We start from the raw sequence: 23,239 nt of genomic DNA, 5'->3' as shown, positions 1-23,239 counted from the left end.
CCGGATCTCAGCGGTATGCAGGATCCTGTAGCAGGTCGGCCTGATATGCCTGCAACACCGCCATAGTGTGCAGGGAAGCACCAGCCTGAACCGCTGTCGCGTATGCTCTGCCATTCAAACGTGCTGTTGACTTTAGCGGTTTGGATGGCAGGGTTGGAGCTCTCAGTGTCGACGCCTGCCCAGACACGAGATAGTTCGCCAACGACTCGTCAAATGGGCGGCATCGACACATACCCATGCTCTGCGATCCCCTCAACATCAGTGAAATTAACCCGCTGATGTCGGTGAATACGGGCAGAGTATGGGCTCTTCCATGCCCTCTCGATCTCCGTGTGAAGATCAGGAAGGAATGGAAGGCTCACCTGAGCTGGTGTGTATGGCAGGGGAGAAACCGATCGCCAAGCCTACCGCGAGCGGTCTCTCCTCTAGCGCGTCGCCATGGCAGCTACAGCCTGTTGGCGGCGCGCTCCACAACATCCACCAGGTCTGCACACACGGGGCAGGGTGGCTGAGAGGGTTCAGGATCTACCTGATTATAAACCTCCTCAGCCATCTCCTGCTCGTCCTGAAGAGCAGCAACTGCAGGAAACCATTGGTGCCTGCAGTTCGCCCTCGTCAGCCGTCGAATCATTTGAGAGGTTTACAGGACTCTCAAGATGATCGATGAGCTCTATCTGGAAGCCCATGATGCAAGTCGCCGCTCTGCCTCGGCACGAGCGGGACCACGCGGACCAGACGTTGAACCCCCTTCACTCGAGAAGAGGGCCAGACGAGAGCGGAGCGTTTTTAGAGAAAAACGCTCACAGTTCACACAGAGGATTCCCTCGAGAACCTCTCGTGCGCGCTCTTCTCCCAGGCAGGAAAAAACACACTCGTGTGCTGTACATTTCATTTTCTTACCGTTTCATTGAGTAGCGTTTTCAAACAGACAGTCCCTGAAGACGATGAGATGATTTGTCATGTTTGCAAGGCGCCCCTTTATACTTCCAGGTCGCACGTTAATCATTCACGCTAATGATTCACGGGCTGTCGCCGGTCAATATGATTGACGTGATTTGATAGTGATTTCAGACACCTGTCACGCCTGAGGCGTTCCCCATAGCGTCGTTGACGTATTGTTGAGTTCCCTTCGAAAGGGAACTTATCAGGTTTTGGAATGCCAATAAAATGCATCACATTTCCTCTTACTGAATCCAGATTACCCAGCCTGCACAGAGAAGACATGTGCCAACGGTGCTTGCTATAACAACACTCAGCACTGTGATGGGATACTAGATTGTCGAGATGGATCAGATGAATCCAACTGCAGTGAGTGAGAGTGTACTATCAATCAAAGACGCCAGTAAAGCATGTTTAGATAAATATTCAACATTTAACCATCCTTCCATATTTTTTGTCTTTCTTCCTTGTAACAGCGAGGCGTTGTCAGTCGCATCAGTTTGAATGTGTCAGTGGATACTGCATCCCGATGCCCTTCGTCTGTGATCACTGGGATGACTGTGGCGACAACAGTGATGAGCAAAACTGTGGTGGGTCCCACAAAACACCTCACCTATTCTACCAAAGCTACTGGCATTAAAGTTAATGTATCAGGAAGTGAATACGGGAGTTTTTGGTTCTTTATATGTATTGTAATCAGTCAAAATATACAAGTAATAAAAGTACCAAAATTACCTTGTTTTTGGTATGTGCTGATACCATGATTTTTGGACATGCTAGTACCATGTACTTTTGACTACCATGTAAGTACCATAGTACATAGCTAACTTATAGTTTTTTTCTGCCACATAAAGCACTTCTGTGTTGTCTTCTTTGCCAGAGTATCGGACCTGTGCTGGGTCAGAGTTCGCCTGCAGTAATGGCCGCTGTATGCCTCAGCAGTGGGTGTGTGATGGCATCAATGACTGTGGAGACTTTAGCGATGAAAATGGATGTGGTGAGATTGACACCTCCTCTCTCCTGTCAATATGCAACATATTCAATCACATCTATTATATTGTAAAAAACATATGATTAATTAGTTAAACCTAAATGCTGAGGATTTCATACTCTTAGACCCAGGTATCCGAGACTGTTACCCTGGTGAATGGCCCTGTCCTGGCTCTTCGATGTGTGTGCCCATAAACAAAGTGTGTGACGAGCACCCTGACTGCCCTGGTGGAACAGATGAGAACAACACAACAGCACATCTGACCTGCGGTAAATAAAAGACATTAAATATTTTTTTTTTACATAATTATTATTAGTAATAGTAAAAGAAGTATACTTCAATTTCATTATATTTAAGTATACTTAAGTAAAGTTAAAGTATATATTTTAAGTATATTTAATGTAGTTAGTATACTAATATACTATTGTTATACTAATATTTAACAGTCTCCATTGTTAAAAGCGCTATATAAATGAAGATGAATATCAGTGTACTAGTAGTATACTTGTAAGTGTACTATTTAAATTCTACTTTCTTGGGACACTTTTTAGTATATAAAAGTATATGTTTAACTTTACTGTAAGTGTAACAATAGTAAACATAAAGTGAACAACTATTTCACAACTACGTTTCTCATTTGTACTGCATTGTACTAGTGAAGATATAAGTATACTAGTAGTACATTTTTTAGTTTACGAAAGTACACTTTGAAGTGAATACTACTAGTTTAGTAGTTTTATAGTCAAGTCAAGTCAAGTCATCCTCATTTATATAGCGCTTTTAACAATGTAGATTGTTTCAAAGCAGCTTTACAGAGATAAACATATAATTTAAGGTAACAGAGATTGGTTTGGTTTTATAGTGGCTCTTGAAAAAAAAATTTCCAGCTAAAGTTAGTTTTGATTGATTCACTTCCGTCTAAATGATCATTTGTTATTAAATTAGGGGCCGCTAAGACGACACCGTTCTCTCTAAACAGACTTTAAACGTGAACCTGTGATAGACGCTGATGGCGTTCACATGCGCATTAAGAATTGATTCTATAGTTATGTGCGTTTGAATATATGTGCGCAGGTTTGTAATTCCTTATACTTATACCATAAGTATACTTGTAAGTTTTCTTTAAAGGTGCTATAAGCGATGTCACACGTTTTTTAGGCCAAAACATTTTTTGTCACATACAGCAAACATCTCCTCACTATCCGCTAGCTGCCTCTCCCCTGAACACACTGTAAAAAAACGCGGTCTCTGCAGACACCCCAGGCTCCACAAACGGCAACAAAAACAAACTGGGCTAACCCAACACAAAACATAACAAACTGTTCCAGCCAATAACCAACAAGAAGGATCTGGGGGTGGGGTTTGGGGGGTTAGTGCGCGGATGAGGTGGAGGGAGGGTCTAGCTAGCCTCTGTTTTGTTTGACAATACTTTAAACGTCAACAAGAAGTGACCTGACATCACTTAGAGCACCTTTAAGTGAACATAACATCATACTTAAAATGCTAAAATAATATAGAAATAGTAAACTATATGTATACTACGATGTTCCTATTTAGGTATTATTTTTTTATACTTGAAATATACCTTTAACTGTACTTTAACTCTGCATTTTAAAAACATTTTATTATAGCTTTATGCATGCTTTTTTTTAATCAACACTTGAATGTGGGTAAGTTTAATTAAAAAAAGGCAAAATATTAAACAAAAAGCTGGGGAAAAAAAATCACATTTTTGTCAAAGACTGTCCAGATCGGGATTCAGAATGATGATCAAAACACGAAAGTTAGATCGAGTCCATCAAAGCTTCGCAGTTCTTTCCTCTTCACGTGTTCGTCATTTCATTCAGTAATGTTAGGCAGTTTTGATTTAGACGCTGTTTAATGTTTGATGATCGCGTTGTTTTACATTTGCATAAGTAACTCTTCTATCACTTTTTTCTGCTTTTCTTCACCTGTGTTTTGATCTGGAGATTCGGTACTCATTCAGAAGATGCGTAGATAGCGCCCTCTATCGTGTATTACAGTGAAAACATGGATAGACAGAAAATTCAGTTAAAGGTACAATATGCAAGGATTTTTCGCCACCAGGGATCGCTAACCTCTTACAATAACAAAGGCGTATACTGATGACGTATATTCCACACTAAGCTGAATTATGGATCTTGTCGTCAAGCTGATGGATCTTTTATGGATGAGTGAATACATTAATGTTTTTAACATGACTGTGGTATGAAGCAGGGCGCGATTGCTAGACGTATACCAGCGCCACACGCAACGCAAGTCCCGCGGATATAAAAGAATAAGGACATTTCATTCTACCGAACTACACGCAAGTGCTGGATTAATACTCACACAGGTCAGTTTATTAGACGAATCAAACTTGAGGTAATGCAGCGCTGTTTCACTTGCTCTAACAGTTACACTATCACACTAAACGGCATTTGAGTGTGTTGAATGTTGTTAGTTAGGTTGTGTGTTGGCTGTATGAGACTAAGTATGTTAAGCTAGATCAACATTAGAATAACATATAGATCATATTCTAACATTTCATCATGTTGAACTAAATAACATTGATTAACATTGATAACATTTGTTTTATGTACATTTGCTCACCTGTCTAAAAGTACATGCACTTGTGTCTCTGTCAAGTCGAAGTTAGTCGCAGACTCAGCATCTCGAAAAATGTTGATCTTCGTTTTAGTCCGTTTTAGTTTTTTTTTTTTTTTTTTTTTTTTTTTTTTTTTTCATAGACTGGTAACAGGCTTGTGCTAACTGTAGACCACGTAGATAGTCCACAGACTGATAACGGGATTGTGCTGACTGCAGACTGCTGGGCCGGAACACAGACTGGTAGCTGAATTATGCTGACTGCAGACTGCTAGACTGGTCCACAGGCTGGTTACGGACTTGTGTTAGTTGTGTTAGTGTAGTTCGGTAGGCCGGGACACAGACTGGTAACGAGTTTGTGGTGACTGCAGGCCGCTGGGCTGGTCCACAGACTGGTAACGGGAATTTGCTGACTGCAGACTGCTGGGCTGGGACACAGAGTGAGAGCTGGTTTATGCTGACTGCAGGCCACTAGGCTGGCCCACAGACTAGTAACAGGCTTATAATAAATGCAAACCACTAAGGTCTGATCCACAAACTGTGAGCTGGCTTAAACTGGTTGTTAAATGCCAAACTGGTCCACAGCTTGTAAGCTGGCTTGGGCTATTTGTTGGGTGCTAGACTGGACCACAGATTATGAGTTGACTTGAGCTGGTTGTTGGATACTAGACTGGTCTACCAATTGTGAGCTAGCATGGGCTGGTTGTTAAATGCCAGACTGGTCCACAGACCGTGAACTGACTTGGGCTGGTTGTTGGATGCCAGATTAGTCCACAGCTTGTGAACTGACTTGGGCTGGTTGTTGAATGCCAGACTGGTCCACAGATCTTGAGCTGACTTGGGCTGGTTGTTAGATGCCAGACTGGTCCACAGATTGTGAGCTCGCTTGGGTTAGTTATTGAATGCCAGACTGGTCCACAGATCGTAAGCTGACTTGGGCTGGTTGTTAGATGCCAGACTGGTCCACAGATTGTGAGCTCGCTTGGGTTGGTTGTTGGATGCCGGATTGGTCCACAGATTGTAAGCTGACTTGGGCTAGTTGTTGGATGCCAAACTAGTCCACAGATTGTGAGCTGGCTTAGGCTGGTTGTTGGATGCCAGACTGATCCACATACTGTGAGCTGGCTTGAGCTGGTTGTTGAATGCCAGACTGGTCCACAGGTTGCAAGCTGGCTTGGGCTGGTTGTTGGGTGCCAGACTGGTCCGCAAGCTGTGAGCTGACTTTGGCTGGCTGTTGGATGTCAGGCAGGTCCACAGATTGTGAGCTGATTTGGGCTGGTTATTGGATGCCAGACTGGTCCACAGACTGTGAGCTGACTTGGGCTGGTTATTGGATACAAGACTGGTCTACAGGTTATGAGCTGACTTGGGCTGGTTGTTGGATGCCAGACTAGTCCACAGACTATGAGCTGGCTTGAAATGGTTGTCTGATGCTAGACTGGTCCACAGACTGGGGCTGGTTATTAGATGCCAGACTGGTATACCGATTGTGAGCTGTCATAGGCTGGTTGTTGAATGCTAGACTGGTCCACAGACCGTGAGCCGACTTAGGTTGGTTGTTGAATGGCAGACTGGTCCACAGATTGTAAGCCAACTTGGGCTGGTTGTTGGATGTCGGATTGGTCCACAGATTATGAGCTAATTTATGCTAGTTGTTGGCTGCCAGACTAATCCACAGATTGTGAGCTGGCTAAGCCTGGTTGTTGGATGCCCGACTGGTCCACAGACTGTGAGCTGATTTGGGCCGGTTGTTGAATGCCAGACAGGTCCACAGGTTGTGTGCCGACTTGGGCTGGTTGTTGGATGCCAGGCTGGTCCACAGATTGTAAGCTGATTTGAGCTAATGTTTGGATGCCAGACTGGTCCACAGACTGTGAACTGACTTGGGCTGGTTGTTGGATGCCAGACTGGTCTACAGATGATTTTTGGATGCCAGACTGGCCCACAGATTGTGAGCTGGCTTAGGCTGGATGTTGAATGTCGGACTGGTCCACAGACTGTGAGCTAGCTTAGGCTAGTTGTTGAATGCCAGATTGGTCCACAGACTGTGAGCTGGCTTGGGCTGGTTGTTGGATACCAGACTGGTCCACAGATTATGATCTGGCTTAGGCTGGTTGTTGGATGCCAGACTGGTCCACAGACTGTGAACCGGCTTAGGTGGGTTGTTGAATGCCAGACTGTAAGCTGGCTTAGGCTAGTTGTTGGATGCCAGACTTTTCCACAAACTGTGGGCTGGCAAGATGATAGTTTTCTTTGCCACAAATAATGTGGTGATGCTCATGTGTGCTTTGCAGACTGGCAACTAGATTGGGCTGACTGCATGCCGCTAAGCTGGGACAGACTGGTAACGGGAATATGCTGACTGCAGGCGGCTGAACTGGGACCCAGACTGAGAGCTAGCTTGTCGAGTGTAGACCACTGGACTGGTCCACAGCCTGGTAACGGACTTGTGCTAACTGCAGACTGCTGGGCAGAGGCACAGACTGGTCGCGAGCTTATGCTAACTGCAGACTGCTAGGCAGGAGCACAGACTGGTTACGGGCTTGCGCTGATCGTACCGCAGATCCCCATATCCCCCAGTAAGGCAGAACAAATATCCCTTCCCTCCCACTAAGTGATGTAATTAATCAGCGGGGCCCAGAGAGAATCGAACTCAGCCGATCGAAGTTTGTTAAAAGCAAGCATGGACTCCAGACTGATATGATCCGACAGGAGGTTTCTATACTGGTTAATACTAAGATTATTTTTAGTTTTCCAATTCAAAAGGATAGTTTTCTTTACAACAGAGAGTGTGGTGAGGACCATGTGTGCTTTATCGATCTCCATATTAATATCATTTAAATCCCCTAATATACATAGTTTTGGGGAAAAAGGGATATTACACTTAAGCCATATTGATAAGTCCTCACAGACCTTAGTCCAGAATCTTTGGACTGGTGTACAAAGCCACAGGGCATGCATGTAATCGTCTGCTGTATTACTTGTGCACTGCGTGCAAATATTTGATTGATTAAAACCCATCTTGAACATCCTTTGTCCTGTATAATAAGTTCTATGGAGAATTTTGTATTGTATGAGTTGTAGATTTAAGCTGTCAGTCATAATAAAGTTGTTTAATATTATTTCTGTCCAGAACCGATTGGTGGGATTCATGATAGATCCGACTCCCATTTTGCAATTGGTAATGAGATTGTATCATCTATTTTGGAAATGACTTTATATATATTCGATAGTTGCCTTGGAGTACCAAGGCTCCTGAATTCTGTAACACTTGGTGGGAGTTCCAGGTTTGTTTGCTTAAGAGGGAATTTTTTACTTATTACTGATTTGAGTTGTTGAAATTCAAGATATCTGTTATTACTTATCCCATACTGTGCAGTGATTGTTTGAAATGGTAAAAAGTAACAGTGATCGATTAAATGCTCTAAGTGTTTAATTCCTTTGTTTTTCCATTGGATAAAATTAATCATATGTTTGTTTAGTGTAATATCAGGATTATTCCATACAGGGGTGAGCCTACATGGGATCATTGAAGAATCTGTTTTTTTAAGAAATTCCCACCAGGCTGTCAAACAAGTGCTGATGTTAATGCTCTTAAAGCACTTATGAGACTTAATATTTGAGCTAAAATACAGTAAATTAGAGATTTCCAGGTTGTCGCATAGTGCTTGCTCTATGTCCATCCATGTTTCATCTAATGCACTAGGTTTGAGCCATTTAGAAATATACTGTAACTTATTTGCTAAGAAATAATGACTTATTTGCACAGAAAACAAGTAATTGATTTTAGGCAAGATCATCATTTTTATGGTGGCAACTCTACCCATGAGTGAGATGGGTAAAGATTTCCACCGAGCAAGATCGTCTTCTATGGTCTTCAGTAATAGAGAGTGATTTAACTTAAATAAATCTGACAATCTGGAAGAGATGTTTATGCCAAGATATCTTATATTACCTGATTGTAATGTTATACTAGATGGCCCTTGAAACCTACAGTTAATCGGTAGGACTGTGCTCTTTGACCAGTTAATAGAATAATCAGACAAAGATGAGAACTTATTAATTAATGAGATTGTTTCAGAGAAAGATGTACGTGAGTTCTGAAGGAATAATAAAACGTCGTCGGCATAGAGGCTTATCTTATGTTCATTTTTTATGGACCAAACACCTTTAATATACTGATTTTGCCTGATTGCCATTGCTAAAGGTTCTATAAAGATGGCTGTGGCGAACAGGACGGCCGAGGGACGTGAGAGAACAGCGCGAGGCCGGTGGTGCGATTGATAATGAGCAACACCTGTGAGCACACCGGTCTCGCATCTCTCACGGAGGAGCGGAAGCATAAAGGGGGAGCGACGACGTTGATGATCGAGAGAGGAACAGGCCTGTGTTTTAGTTGTGTTTGGTTTTTGTGTTTTATTTTAGCCAGCAGTCGTCCGCGAGGGGCTGCTGGCAGTTATGTTTATTTTCGGTAGCCAGCAGTCGTCCGCGAGGGGCTGCTGGCGGTATTTTGGTTTGTTTGTTTTATTTTAAATAAAGTAGATTTTGATTGTTCGCCGGTTCCCGCCTCCTTCTTCCCTGAACATTGCTACACTGGTGCCTTTGCGCCCCTGCATCGATTATCGTGGGCTGAATGACATCACCATTAAGAACCGCTATCCTTTACCATTGATGTCATCAGCCTTTGAGATCCTGCAGGGGGCAAAGATTTTCACGAAGTTAGATCTTCGCAACGTGTACCACTTAGTGTGCATCAAGGAGGGGGATGAGTGGAAGACGGCGTTTAATACTCCGTTGGGGCACTTTGAATATCGGGTTTTACCGTTCGGGCTGGTAAACGCCCCAGCCATTTTTCAAGCGCTCGTAAACGATGTATTAAGAGACATGCTCAACATTTTCGTCTTCGTGTACCTGGATGATATTCTCATTTTCTCCCCATCTCTCCAGGTACACACCCAACATGTGAGTCGCGTATTACAGCGGTTATTAGAGAATCGCCTCTATGTTAAGGCCGAGAAATGCGCGTTTCACCTCCAGTCAGTTACTTTCCTTGGTTCGGTCGTGTCTGCGGAGGGCATAAGCATGGACCCCTCCAAGGTTCAGGCGGTCACTGACTGGCCTGTTCCTGAGTCTCACTCGGCGCTTCAGCGGTTTTTGGGGTTTGCAAACTTTTATCGCCGTTTTATTAGAAATTTCAGTCAGGTTGCCGCCCCTTTGACTGCGCTCACATCCGCAAAGTGTCGTTTTGTCTGGTCCGAGGCTGCCCAATGTGCTTTTGAGCGTCTTAAATGTTTGTTCACATCCGCTCCCATTCTGATTTCGCCTGATCCTAAGAATCAGTTTATCGTTGAGGTGGACGCGTCTGACGTCGGGGTGGGAGCGGTTCTCTCGCAGCGCTCTGCTCTTGATCAGAAGGTTCACCCATGCGCATTTTACTCGCATCGACTCTCGTCTGCCGAATGTAATTATGATGTGGGTAACCGGGAGCTTCTAGCTATTCGACTGGCCCTGGAGGAGTGGCGCCATTGGTTGGAGGGATCCTGTTTATAGTCTGGACTGATCACTGTAATCTTGAGTATATCCGCTCCGCCGAGAGGCTTAACTCTAGACAGGCTCGCTGGGCTCTTTTTTTTCCGGGCGTTTCAATTTCACTATCTCTTACCCTCCCGGGTCAAAGAACATTAAGCCTGACGCTCTTTCTCGCCAGTTCTCCTCCTCTGAGGGCCGTCCCACCACCGAGACCATCCTACCTGAGGGATGTGTGGTTGGGTCCGTCACCTGGGGGGTGGAACAGCTGGTGCGAAAGGCTCTTTCTCACACTGTCGTTCCCCGTGGGTGTCCTGAGGGGAAGCTATTTGTCACCAAGTACGCTCGTCCGGCCGTCCTTCGTTGGGGTCATTCATCTAAACTGGTCGCTCATCCGTGGGTGGGTCGTACTTTGGCAGCTGTCCGCCAGCGATTCTGGTGGCCTGCCATGGAACGGGAGGTACGCCGGTTTGTTGCGTCATGTTCTGTCTGTGCCCAGCAGAAGTCCAGTAATTCGCTCCCCGATGGTCTGCTTCGCCCTCTCTCTATTTTCTCCCGGCCTTGGTCCCATATTGCCCTGGACTTCGTTACGGGGCTTCCCCCCTCCAGCGGCAATACGGTGATCGGTTTTCGAAAGCGGTTCACTTTGTTCCACTCCCCAAGCTTCCGTCGGCTAAAGAGACTGCGCAGGCGGTTGTGGACCATGTCTTTAGAATTCACGGGCTTCCTTCTGATGTTGTTTCGGACAGGGGACCCCAGTTTGTCTCTAACTTTTGGAGGGAATTCTGCAAACAGATTGGTGCTACCGCCAGTCTGTCTTCAGGGTTTCACCCACAAAGTAATGGGCAAGCTGAACGCGCTTATCAGGACCTCGGTCGGATGCTCCGCTGTTTGGCGGCTCATAACCCCACCTCCTGGTGTGAACAATTGATATGGGCGGAGTATGCTCATAATTCTCTGCCTTCGTCGTCCACTGGCCTTTCCCCGTTTTCTTGTTGTCAGGGCTACCAGCCACCTCTGTTTCCCTCTCAGGAACCAGAGGTCACCGTCCCCTCGGTCCAGGCCTTTATTCAGCGCTGTCGTCGCACCTGGCGGAGGGTGAGGTCAGCTCTGTGCCGGACCAGGGAACGCACTTGTCGCATCGCCAATCGTCGCGTTCCAAAGCTCCCAGGTATGTTTGTGGGCAAAAAGTTTGGCTTTCCACACGTAATTTACCCCTTCAGGCACCCGCTCGGAAACTGGCCCCCCGTTTCATTGGACCTTATGCCATCACTAAGGTCATCAGTCCGGCGGCTGTACGGCTCAGGTTACCACACTCCCTCAAACGTGTCCATCCTGTTTTTCATGTCTCGTGTATTAAACCTGCGCTCCGCCTCCGTTCTGCTCCCCTCCCTTCCCCTCCCCCCTCTTGCCCTTGCTGCTAACCCTCCTGTCTTTAAGGTTAAGAGGCTGCTGGACGTCCGACCCCGGGGACGGGGCTTTCAATATCTTGTCGATTGGGAGGGATATGGCCCGGAGGAGAGAAGCTGGGTACCGGGAAGGGATGTGCTGGACCGCTCGCTTATCGACGATTTCCCCCGCTCCCGTCAGTCCTCCTCGGGGGCGCCAGGGGGCACCCGTTAGGGAGGGGGTACTGTCAGGAGTCTAGTTTTATTCCTCTGCTTGTTTCTCTCACTCTCTCTCTTACGTGTGCTCTCGCACAGCTGAACCCATTCTCAATCAGCGTTTTCTCCTGCTCTTCTCACACCTGTTTCCCCTTGCCCTGATTTTCTGGCTATTTAGACCTCATGTTCTCTTTACCTCTTGTCGGTTTTTTGTTTGTTCGTGTTTGTTTCTGACGCTTGAGTATTGCTACTGTTTCCTGTCCTGTGTGTACGCATATGTCAGATGAGTTTCTGCCCCGGCTATCCTGTGTCAAGTCTGATTCTCTGTGCTGCGGTAACTGCCTGGTGGACTCTGCGCTTGCCTATTCCTGTGAGTTCTCCCTGACTGCTTACCTGCATCCATCATCCTGCCTGGTTTCTGTCTGGAGATCGTTTACCTGTTCTGCGTTCATCAAGACTACCTGTGATCGGCAGACAGTCTTTGTTGCATTTATCTTCTTTCTTTTCAATAAATCTTTAACCTGCTTTCGCGTTCGGGTCTATTTCGAACTGTTACACTAGATGGTAATGTGGGATATTTGCCTGTTTTTAACAGTACGATAATATTTGCAGAGTTCATGGTTGATGTTGAGTGGTTTTCTTCTTTAATTTGTGTGACCATTTTGAAAAAAGTTGGTGCCAGAGTTGTCCAAAATTCTTTATAAAATTCTATTGGGAAGCCATCTGGTCCGGGAGCTTTATTGCAAGACATATGTTTAAGGGCTTCATGTAGCTCTGCCACTGTAAGGGGAGAATCTAAGGCCATGACTTGTTCTTCATTTAATTTTGAAAGGTTTATGTTGTCCAAGAATTTCTGGATGTCGCTGTCTGATGGATCTAATTGGGATGAATATAGAGTTCCCTTTCAGTCCATAACGTCAGACGTAGTCGACGGTCGACTGAAATGGGATCTCGCTAGAGAGCCTATCCTCTTCGAGTACTATTGAACGAGCCAATGTAATTGGCGTGCGTGATTCGCATCACACACTCCGCCCCCGTGGCGCGGGTATAAATACGGAAGTGGATGCACGCTCTAGTTGCCGCCTTTCGCTTCGGAGCCGATCGTTTGATGTCTCTGAGAGTGCTGTTGTCTACAACGAGCGAGTGTGTCGGTGTTCTTCAGGAAGACTCTCCCAGTGCTGGTGTTCCGCAGCGCGAGTGCAGCGGTGATCGCGAGCTTTGAGCTCTCAACTGCTGTTTTAACAGCAACAAATTTCTAAAGTTTGTGTGTGTTGATGGCTGGTTAGGGCGGGAAAGTGAGTGCTTCACTGTTTCAGTTCTCTGTTCAGTGTTGCCGCGGTCATTCCCCTGTGTGCTCCGGCACTGGTGATGGTCCTATTTTCTGAAAGAGCAACACGGGTGCGTTTGCGTCTTTTTCAAGATGTCATTCCGCCCGTGCGTTTCTGGGTGCGGTCGTTCCCTGTCTCTCTCTGATGGTCACAACTGTTGTGTCACGTGTTTGGGCTTACAGCACGCTGAGACAGCTTTTGTGGACAGCTCATGTTTTCACTGTGGGAACATGACTGTCGCAGTGTTGAGGGCGAGACTCGCCTTCGTTCGCGGAGAGCGAGTCCCCATTACCATGCCCCAACCTCGGGTGCTGTGTGGGATGGGTGACCAGAGGATAGTGTTGGATGTCCCGTCCGGTAACCATTCCCTGTGGGCTCCTCACTCCTCCCTTCCACTGCAACCACTGGAGCCTCCTGTGTTGTCTGCTGGTCCATCTGTAATGGGTGGGCCAGCGGTTTCACTCTGGGCTCCCCTGGAGGACAGGACACCGATTGCAGCATCGGAGGGTGAGCTGACTTCTAGAGATGATGACTCGGCTGCATTGTCTCCCTCCGGGAGTTCAATGTTGCCCGAGCCGGATCCAGAATTATCAGCTATGCTGAAACGGGCCGCCGAGGCTGCCGTGCTCGAGTGGAACCTCCATCGTGTCCCGTTCAGCCTAGGTTGGAATCTGGAGTTTGGTATCTTGGGGCGGGCCGCGCTGGTTCTCAGCTTGCCGCCCCAGTGCCTTTCTTTCCCGAAATGCATGGAGAGCTTATCAGGTGGTGAACAGCATCTTTCTCTGCCAGAAACTGCCTGAATAGCTTTTCCCCCTCATTACCCTTGATGTAGGAACGGTGAAGGGTTGCGAGATGTCCCTCCATTGGAGCGGTCTGTCGACACAGGTGCACCTGTGACGGCGGCTGCTGCCTTTTGGGGGATCCTCGTCTCCCCCCTAAGGCCTGTGAGTTTTCCTCCGTTCCGACGGGCAGAGCTTACAAAGCCTGTGGGCAAGCCGCTTCCTCTTGCGTGCCATGGCGTTGCTGCAGGCTAGGGCACCCATGGCATGCACGAGGGTAATCCAGACCGTGCGCTCATAGGTGAGCACCGCACTGCATCCGACCTCACCCTCCGGGGCATGAGTGTCGTAGCGTGCGTGATCGGTCTGGCGATGTCCACCTTGGTGGTCCAGTAGCACCTTCGTTGGCTCAGCCTGGTTGGTATGGCGGATGCGGACAAGGTTCGGTTCCTGGTCTCCCCAATTTCCCAGGTTGGGCTGGTCGGCGACGCGGTGGAGAACTGCATCCAACAGTTCTCTGCCGCTCAAGCGCAGACGGAGTTCATCCGGCACATCCTGCCCCGGTGGCCAGCTGCTGCCTCCAATCGCCGCCGGTGGCAGCTCCTCCGCCTGCTCGTCGCCGTGGGCGTTCCCCGGCCGCCGCTCCTGCTGGCCCTCCGCAGCAGCCTCCACCCAGGCCTCAGCATGGAGCCGGCCGCAGTAGAGACGCCCAGCCCGCTTCAGGCGCTGCCAAGCCAGATGGCAAGCGACAGCGGAAGCTTTCCGTAGCGGGCTGCCCAGGAATGGATGAGATGCTCTTGGAGTGGCACGATCACTCCCTCCCCCCGGGTGAGGGCCGGGTGGAGCCTTTGTTTGTGTGTGTGTCTGTTCCGCCGCTGGCTCCCTAAAAAAAAAAAAAAAAAAGCGGAGCAAGCGGTACCCTCACTTCAAAGAGAGAGCAATTTCATCTGTTCCTGGGTCCCAAGAGGGCCAGTCTGGCGGGTGTGACCCTGTATAGCCTTACACCCCTCAGCTCCCCCTTGGTCGCCAGCAGGCAGCTTGGTGCGTTCGAGGACCCGGTCATCCGCCTTCTCACGCGCCCCCTGCCGCTAGTGGAGACAGGTAAGTGTTGCACAGCACACTAACACCACTCTCTCTACTTTGCTGCCCCACCTCAGTCTCGGCTACCCCGCTCAAGTCAGTGATAATCATCACATTAGGTGTTGAGCAGACGTGCTCCTGAAAATTCAGTGATATTCATCACACCGAGTGTTGAGTAGTGCTCCTGACTTGTGCGTGCTTATCTTATCCTGCTGGCAAAGGATTTGATATAGCCGCTCCTCCAGCCGGTACGTAGGCCAGTTGTAAACTCGTTCTTCGTGCTACTAGGTTGTGGGTCGTGACCATCTTGGCCCAAGATTGGTCTGCAGCTCCGACCTGAAAGACATGTGCTTAAAAAGAGATATCTACCTTCCGCACCGCAGGCCATCCTGTGGGTTGCGTGTAAGGGTGGAGTATCAGTACAGTGTCCTTCCCTTCGAGTGCTCCAGTACCCGTTGGGTCTTCAGGTCAACTGGAAGAGATTATTCTCGCCCACGGGCTGAGTATCTCTTTTTCAGTTTTGGAGATGGACTCGGTCTAACACGTCTCTCCAATGAGAATGTGTTCAGCTGGTCCTTGAAGTGAGAAAGGGTCCCACTGAAAGAACTTTCAGAGGCTCCTGGGGTATATGGTAGTTGCAGCGATTGGCTTCCTCCATATGTGACCGCTTCAGCGCTAGCTTCACGATCGAGTCCCGAGGTGACCGTGGCAGAGCAGCTCACCCTGTGTGACTATAGTTCATCCCGGTGTGCTGCCAAACCCTCTTCAACAGAGGGGCCATGTACAAAGGGTGTGTTTTAACGGGGGCCTGGGCGACCCTCGACTACACGGGCATTCGTGCCTCGAGTTGTTAGACATTGCGACCGTTGCGCAAGCTTCCCTTGCATGTCACAACTCACCCGTCACCTCCTCCTTGGAGTCAGAAGCTTCTGAGGACGCTTTGTTCCACTCTTCCCGCTCTACTCAATCGTGCCGCCACCGAGCCTCACGACAGTTATAGCCAGGGCAAGTGGAGACTCCATCCCCTGGGTCCAGCTGGGTCATGACCATTCCGGGGCCGCTCAGTTGCCCCTCCGGTTTCGTCTTCCTGCCAGTGTTTGTACAAACCGAGCGGACTACCCTTGGACAAACACTGGCTCTCAGCTGCCCCAGGGGCCCGCAGAAATGCGTTTAACCCCAGCTAGCCTTCTAAAGGCGACTGCGACTCATGGTCAGCAATGCTCCTGTAGCTCAGTGAATTCATCACACTCAGGTGTTGAGCAGAAATGCTCCTGTAGCTCAGTGAATTCATCACACACAGTGCTGAGCAGAAATGCTCCTGTTGCTCAGTGAAGTTCTTCGCACTCAAGCGTTGAGCAGAAATGCTCCTGTAGCTCAGTGAGTTTATCACACTCAGGTGTTGAGCAGGAATGCTCCTGAAGCTCAGTGAACTTATCACACTCAAGTGCTGAGCAGAAAATGCTCCTGAAGCCCAGTGATCTTCACATGTTGTGTTGAGCAATGCTCCTGTCTTTTTGCGCCCGTCGCTTGCACCTACGTGCCAAGTCAGGAGAGGAACAGGTCTTTATAGTTGCCCCTTATTGGCCCAACTAGACCGGTTCCCATCGACAGCCTTCCTGACTTCCCCTGAAAACTCTTTCAGGGACGGGGCACGATGGCACCCGCGTTCTTCCCCTGGAGATTCCGGGCGGTCTTACATCTGAACGCGGAGGTTCAGGTGGCTATCACAGGGACATGTGATAGTTACCATCACTTCTGCGAGCACCCCCTAGAAATGGGTAGCGTGCTTACGCCTTTAGAAGTGGAACCTAGTCGTTGAGTGCGTCTTCTCTCCAGAGGAGGTCCTGAAAGCTTTCGATCACTTCAGTCCTCTCTTTCCTGCAAAATGGGTTGGAGTAGGCTGTTTTCCTTCACCCTCAAAATGATTTTGCCTCGGTGTTTAAACGACGCTCATCATGTTGCAGAAGTGTGCAGAAGCACGTTCTGATCATCAGGTTCCTGAGGAGCAAGGTCTTGTAAATCCTTGCGTCCCTCTTTATCCTCTTGGGCCTTGTCCCTGGTGCGACTGCACTGCAGAGACCGCCCCTGAGCCACTGCAGGCAGTGAGTTAAAAATTCTGTTATATCAGTTCTCCTGCTCGCGTGGTCTCTACTAGAGGGTAGGGACTTGCTCACTTTCGGTCAACGTATTGTGCCTGGAGTCTGGGCCGGCTAACTCTCACAAGCTGAGACCCCGGCTCGGATTGTGCCCAAGGTTCCTACCTCTCCCGTAATAGGAGCAGGTGGTGAGCCTGCAAGCGCTGCCCTGGAGGAGGCAGATCCAGCCCTGGCTTCTCTGTCCGTTCGCTTGGACGTGTACAGAACGCAAGCCATAGACCTCAGACCAGCTCTACAAATATCTGTTGGAATTCAGCAGAGAGGGAAGGCTGTTTCCATGCAAAGTTGGACTTAGTGCTTGCCTTCATTTCGGTAAAAATCCGAGATGCAACATGTCCACTTAGGTGTTGAGCTCCTCTATGATGAGTGTAAAGTGTTCCGCCTGGGCGTTGACGATATGCTTTGCTAAACAGATTCTAGAGTTGGGGGCTGGACGACACTTAGTTGAACCGCTGCTTCCCGTGGGCTCCCTTCTCATGAAGCCAGTTTCACCGTGAGCCCGGTTCAAGTGTCGGCTTGCTGCGCCATTCCCCTCCTAAGGACTGGATACGTGCGCCTTTCTACTCCAGTTGAGTTCCCTTAAAATTGAACCCTGTGAGTTCCTCCACACCTCTCCGACGTCGGACGTGCGGAACGTCTGGTGTTAGGCCTACCACTCGTTATCAGTGTGGAACCTGTGTTAGGCTGGGTCCATATGTTGCGGTCCCTACGGTGACCCCATATGTGTATTCTTCCACGATACGGCTCCCTGCGGCGAGCCCGTGTCTTCCCTCGGCAGAGTCTCTCTGCCATCATTGTCCGGTGTGTCTCCCCCCGTCTTAGGCTGGAGGCACCCCAGTGACATTCCATATGTTAGACTGCCCGGTTTCCGCCCAGTTCATATGTGTATTCTCCACGTTACCTCCCTCTGGGTTGGATGTGGCTTCTGCAGCGTCCCTTCCTTCCAATGTACGGGGAACGCTTTCCCAGTGGTCCTGTAGGAACAGCAGTGACTTCCCTGGCCTAAGCCCAGTCCTTCCCCGCCTTAAATTTGCGGGGGCATCAGGAGGCTTTGGTTTAGGCACTGGAAGGTGGCAGCGTTAGTGGCGTGTTCAAAGGGTGATCCCATTTCAGTCGACCGTCGACTACGTCTGACGTTATCGACTGAAAGGGAACGTCCTGGTTGCGTATGCAACCCACCGTTCCCTGAAGGAGGGAACGGAGGACGTAGTCCCCTTGCCACTACCGCTACACCACCGCTGACCCCGGGTTACTCTCGGCTCCTCAGCGAAAAGCAACTAGTGCGTGCATCCACTTCCGTATTTATACCCGCGCCGCGGGGGCGGAGTGTGTGATGCGAATCACGCACGCCAATTACATTGGCTCGTTCAATAGTACTCCAAGAGGATAGGCTCTCTAGCGAGATCCCATTTCAGTCGGGAACTTCAGGGAACGGTGGGTTGCATACGCAACCAGGACGTTCTATAGAAGTTTCTAAAAGTGTCATTTATTGCATTGGGCTCATGTATGATATTACCTGCTGAGTCTTTAACTGAATTAATTGTTGATTTTTCTTTGTTAGTTTTTAATTGTTTAGCTAAAATTTTTCCAGATTTATTGCTATGTTCGAACTGCTCCAAGGGTAACCGTTGTACCATAAACTGTGTTTTCTTATTGATTATTTCATTTAATTCAAGTTTAGCTTTCCTTATTTGCCTAAGCGTCTTTTCTTCCGGTAATGTATTGTAGATGTCCTCTAATGATTCAATTCTTAATTCTAATTCTGACATATTTGCATTTTCCTTCTTTTTTTTATATGATGCAAAAGAAATTATTTTTCCTCTCATCACTGCCTTCCCTGCTTCCCATTGGATACCTGCTGATATTCCTGGTGTGTCATTGTTTTCTAAATAGTTGGACCATTCTCTTTTGAAATAACTGATAAAATCAGGGTCTTTAAGCAATGCCAAATTGAATCGCCAGTTCCTAGAGGGTAAGGTAATTAATTTATTCCTCAGGTTGAAGGAAACTGGGGCATGGTCACTCACAGTGATGGGGTGAATTTGAATATCAGATAACTCACTCACTAAAGAGTTGCTAACTAGGAAGTAATCTAATCTAGAGTATGAATGATGAACTGAAGAAAAAAAAGAGTATATTCTTTAAGATTGGGTTGGTACGAACGCCAAACATCACATAGACCCAGGTCCTTCATGTATTGTTTAACTGTATTAACACATTGCCAATTTCTATAGTCACCTGCATTACTAAGCCTGTCAGCTGTGGGGTCCATTACCATGTTGAAATCCCCTCCAATAATCAATGCACTGTCTGTATGTTCAGACAGTGAGGTGAAGTAAGAATGAAAAAAGGAAGGGTCATCAACATTTGGACAATATAAATTGGCTAAGCACAGTTTCATATTCTGAACTGATAAATTAACTACTAAATCTCCCTTCAGGATCCGTATCTATGTTGAATACTGGGAATTTGACCTTTCTATTAATCAAAATAGCAACACCTCTCTGTTTAGAATTATAACTGGAAGAAAAAATGTGCGGAAACTGTATTGTAGAGAGGATATCAACTGACGTATTTAACATATGAGTCTCCTGTAAGAACACAACATCAGCATTTAAGTCTTTTAATCGATTATGAATTTTTAGCCTCTTCTCTCTGGTCCCAGCTCCGTGTACATTCCACGTGATAAATCTGAATGTGTTCATGCTCATAGTGATGGTGTGTGTTGAATGCTATCTACAAATGTGTGTGTGTGTGTGTGTGTGTGTGTGTGTGTGTGTGTATGTGTGTGTGTGTGTGTATGTGTGTGTGTAAACGAGTCCTCTTTTTGTCTCAAAGTCTGCTTGCCATGATCCAAAATGTTTGAACAAAACAACAAGAGCGTGAGCGTCCTGCTAGGCATAACGGGCCAGTTGTCAACGTCTGTCGCCATGGTTACTATGGCAGTACGAGGTCAAACCTGGCGGAAACTCCTCACCCCTGCTCACACGCCCCGTTTCCTTGGTTAAAATCGCAATTTTCTCAAGATTTACAAATTGTTTGAAACATTTGGGATATTGTAAGTAATCAACTAAACAAAATATGTAACATTGGCCTAGTGTTTTTTGGATATTTTACTGCAAAAATCCTACATATTGTACTTTTAATGGTGGGGAAAGAGTAAAGTAGATTTGAAGTAAATAGGCTAGAACCACTGGACTATCCTACTTAAAAATTCTGACACTCAGAATTAGGTGTTCGAGTCTTGTGCAATGTACAAAAATATAGATTTTTTTTTAGAAAACTATTAAAGATGTGTATTATGCGACCCATAAAGGTACATTATTCCAACAGCCAAATTAAGCTAATTATGCCATGCATAAGTTTCAGAAAACCGCTTCATTAATAACTGAAGTGCATCGAAATATGTATTACCTATTTAATTGTCGTGTGCAGAGCCATATAGATGGCTATGGCTCTGGTCGTGTGTTGGAAATACGAATAGCGGTCAATTCCAATAGATCATCGCCAAAGTATGGCATGGATTACTTCGTTGAGGCGGCATTTCTTCCACTTCTTAATACATTTTTTATACCTTTAATGGATATAGCAAGTTAATTATAACATTATTATTTTTATACTTAATTTTCCTGATCATTTGTACACAGGTCATAACATAAATATATTTCTGTGGTGTATGAGATGGGGCATCCCTGATTACATTACAATATAGAGTATTTTATTGAGTATTTGTGTGTATTGGGTTTTTACTTCAGTGACATGTGTCTGGGTTAAAGTCACATTTTATTATAATGCTCATGATGACCAGATGTTCTTTGATATGAGTTTCATATGTTATGGATGTGACAGACAGACAGGCTGTGATCACTCAGCTGCCCCAGATACTTCCAGTAACTAACTACCTCTGATAACACTCTCTGTCCTGTAGGTTTAAACCAGTGTTCTGCTCTGAGCTGTGAGTACCGCTGTCATCCCAGCCCGCAGGGTGGAGCCTGCTACTGTCCCGATGGCTTCATTGTGGCCAATGACAGCCGCACATGTGTGGGTCAGTGCATTAGACCCCTTTTCTATCTGATTACAGATCATATTTCTGTCTAAATCTGTATAATATCACATTATACTAGACAATAATCTCTGTGAGTTTATACAATCCAGTTTTTCAGAACTACCCTTAATTTATTGAATTAGCACTTTAATACGGATTTAGCATGTGGGTAATGACTAATAAAGTTGTCTGAGATTATGAAAAGGTGAAATTGAGATTATGAAAGGAGTATTCAAGTCATTGTATGTATGAATGCATGTATGATTAACTTAATACATCTGGACAAAAGAAATGATTCACGTCATTGACCCATGCATGTCGTTCATCCTCAGACTATGATGACTGTAAAATTTGGGGTATCTGTGATCATTTCTGTGAGGATCGCCCAGGCACACATCATTGCAGCTGTGCTGATGGATATTTCCTGGAGCAGGGTCATGTCTGCAAGGCCATTATTTCAGGTGAGTTTAAAATTGAAATGAAAATACTTTTAGCATGCTAAAATGTCTCAAACATAATACTTGCCTTAATGAGTGGTGTTTCTAAATTTAATTCTAATGTAACTGTTTGAGTTCGAAATTTTAATACAGGATCACAGCAGCCCTTCCCACAGAACTAGGAATCCCATTCAAAGCAATTTAGTAAAATATGTAATTTAGTAATATAAAATATAAATGGTATAAATAAAGATAAAAATATAAATGGTATATTCATATAGTCAAATGTTATAGTATTATAGTCAACGGTTATTTCACTTAGGCTGCGCACAGCATTTTAGAATTTTAGCTACATTTTTGATTGTATGTTGTAATGTCTCTTGTCTTCTTGGTCCTCACAGAGGGTTTACCACAGCTGATCTTCACAGATGGGCGTGATATCAAGATGGCAGATATACATGGGCGGTTTATCAGACTTCTGGTCCAATCAGAGGGTAAAGGTTACGCTGTGGGTGTTGGTTACAACTGGCACACTCAAAGGATCTTCTGGACAGATACCAATTCTCAGAAGGTGTTTCATGGTTTATAGTGTGAAATTAGAATGTAAATAGTTATGTTCACAAAAAATAACAACAACATTTTTCTCAGGTTTACTCCATAAATTTTGATGGTAGTGATAAGACAGAGGTGCTGTCTGAAGCAGTGCACAATGCCCAGAATGTGGCTGTGGACTGGATCAACTTTAAGCTCTACCTGGTTGAGGAACGTGTGGAGAGAATTGAAGCATGTGATTATGATGGGGGAAACCGTGTCACGCTGATCGCAGAAAACTTGGTGACTCCTCATGGGCTTACTCTGGACCCAACTGTAGGGTAAGTACAGTTTGTGCTCGGATGTGATTCAGTGTGTTGTAAAACTTTAACTCATCTACTTTTATGTCTGATTGCTATATCCGGTCTCCTACAGATACATGTTCTTCACAGACTCTGGCTATAACATAGATAATGTAAAACTGGAGCGGGCCTTCATGGATGGAAGTAACCGGTTTGAGTTGGTTAAGACCAGACTGGGTTCCCCTACTGGAATAACATTGGATTTGGTTACCAAGAGAGTTTACTGGACAGACAGCCATTTTAACCTGGTAGAGACTGTCACATATAGTGGCTTGGACAGGTATTATACTCCGCAACTCGCTATTTTAAACCTTTTAGGATCATGTAAATGAGTGGTTCTCAAACAGGTGGCCAGAGCCCACTAGGAGGCCTTAGCAAATATCCAATATCCTCAATATGATCTAAAATTATTTAAAATAAGACAAAACCTGTACAAATCAGGATATTTCTTTTTTTATTGCATCCCCTCAAAAATAGTTTTATATATTTATAAAATGCACTTTGATGGGATTTGGTCAAATTCAGTGGATTTCATACTATGTCAAAAATGAGGAACACAGTGGGATTTACTGTATACAGACAAAAACTGATGTTATGTGAAGATGTTCTTATGCGTACGCCAACTGAACAGCATGCGTACAAACTTTTGTGCTCATTATATACCAGTAATTAGAATAATCCAACATTGTTTATTAAAATGTAAATATAAATTGACAATCAGGTTAGTAAAAAAAAGGTGAATACTTATGACCATGATGATGAGATACTTCTTCTGAACCATAAAGGGGTATTTGTGGGCATTCTGTTGGTGGAGTTGATGTGCTTGTTCACAATGCATTTGAATTTATAATGAA

General features: G+C 46.1%; 1 protein-coding gene across 1 annotated transcript in view; it reads left to right on the top strand.

The window, feature by feature from the left end:
* The first annotated feature begins 1,284 nt into the window (after positions 1 to 1,284).
* lrp2b (low density lipoprotein receptor-related protein 2b) overlaps positions 1,285 to 23,239 on the top strand; it is a 207,593-nt gene continuing 185,638 nt past the window's right edge. The window contains exons 1-9 of the mRNA XM_077201294.1: positions 1,285 to 1,312; positions 1,416 to 1,529; positions 1,820 to 1,936; positions 2,056 to 2,199; positions 20,939 to 21,055; positions 21,388 to 21,516; positions 21,894 to 22,063; positions 22,141 to 22,364; positions 22,459 to 22,665. Of these exons, the coding sequence (XP_077057409.1) occupies positions 1,285 to 1,312; positions 1,416 to 1,529; positions 1,820 to 1,936; positions 2,056 to 2,199; positions 20,939 to 21,055; positions 21,388 to 21,516; positions 21,894 to 22,063; positions 22,141 to 22,364; positions 22,459 to 22,665 (1,250 nt within the window). The remainder of the gene's footprint in view (positions 1,313 to 1,415; positions 1,530 to 1,819; positions 1,937 to 2,055; positions 2,200 to 20,938; positions 21,056 to 21,387; positions 21,517 to 21,893; positions 22,064 to 22,140; positions 22,365 to 22,458; positions 22,666 to 23,239) is intronic.

The sequence above is a fragment of the Siphateles boraxobius genome, unplaced genomic scaffold (assembly GCF_051911475.1).
Source record: "Siphateles boraxobius isolate OS27281-9 unplaced genomic scaffold, OSU_SipBor_1 46, whole genome shotgun sequence".
Lineage (NCBI taxonomy): Eukaryota > Metazoa > Chordata > Actinopteri > Cypriniformes > Leuciscidae > Siphateles > Siphateles boraxobius.
This window is presented reverse-complemented; position numbering and strand designations above follow the sequence as displayed.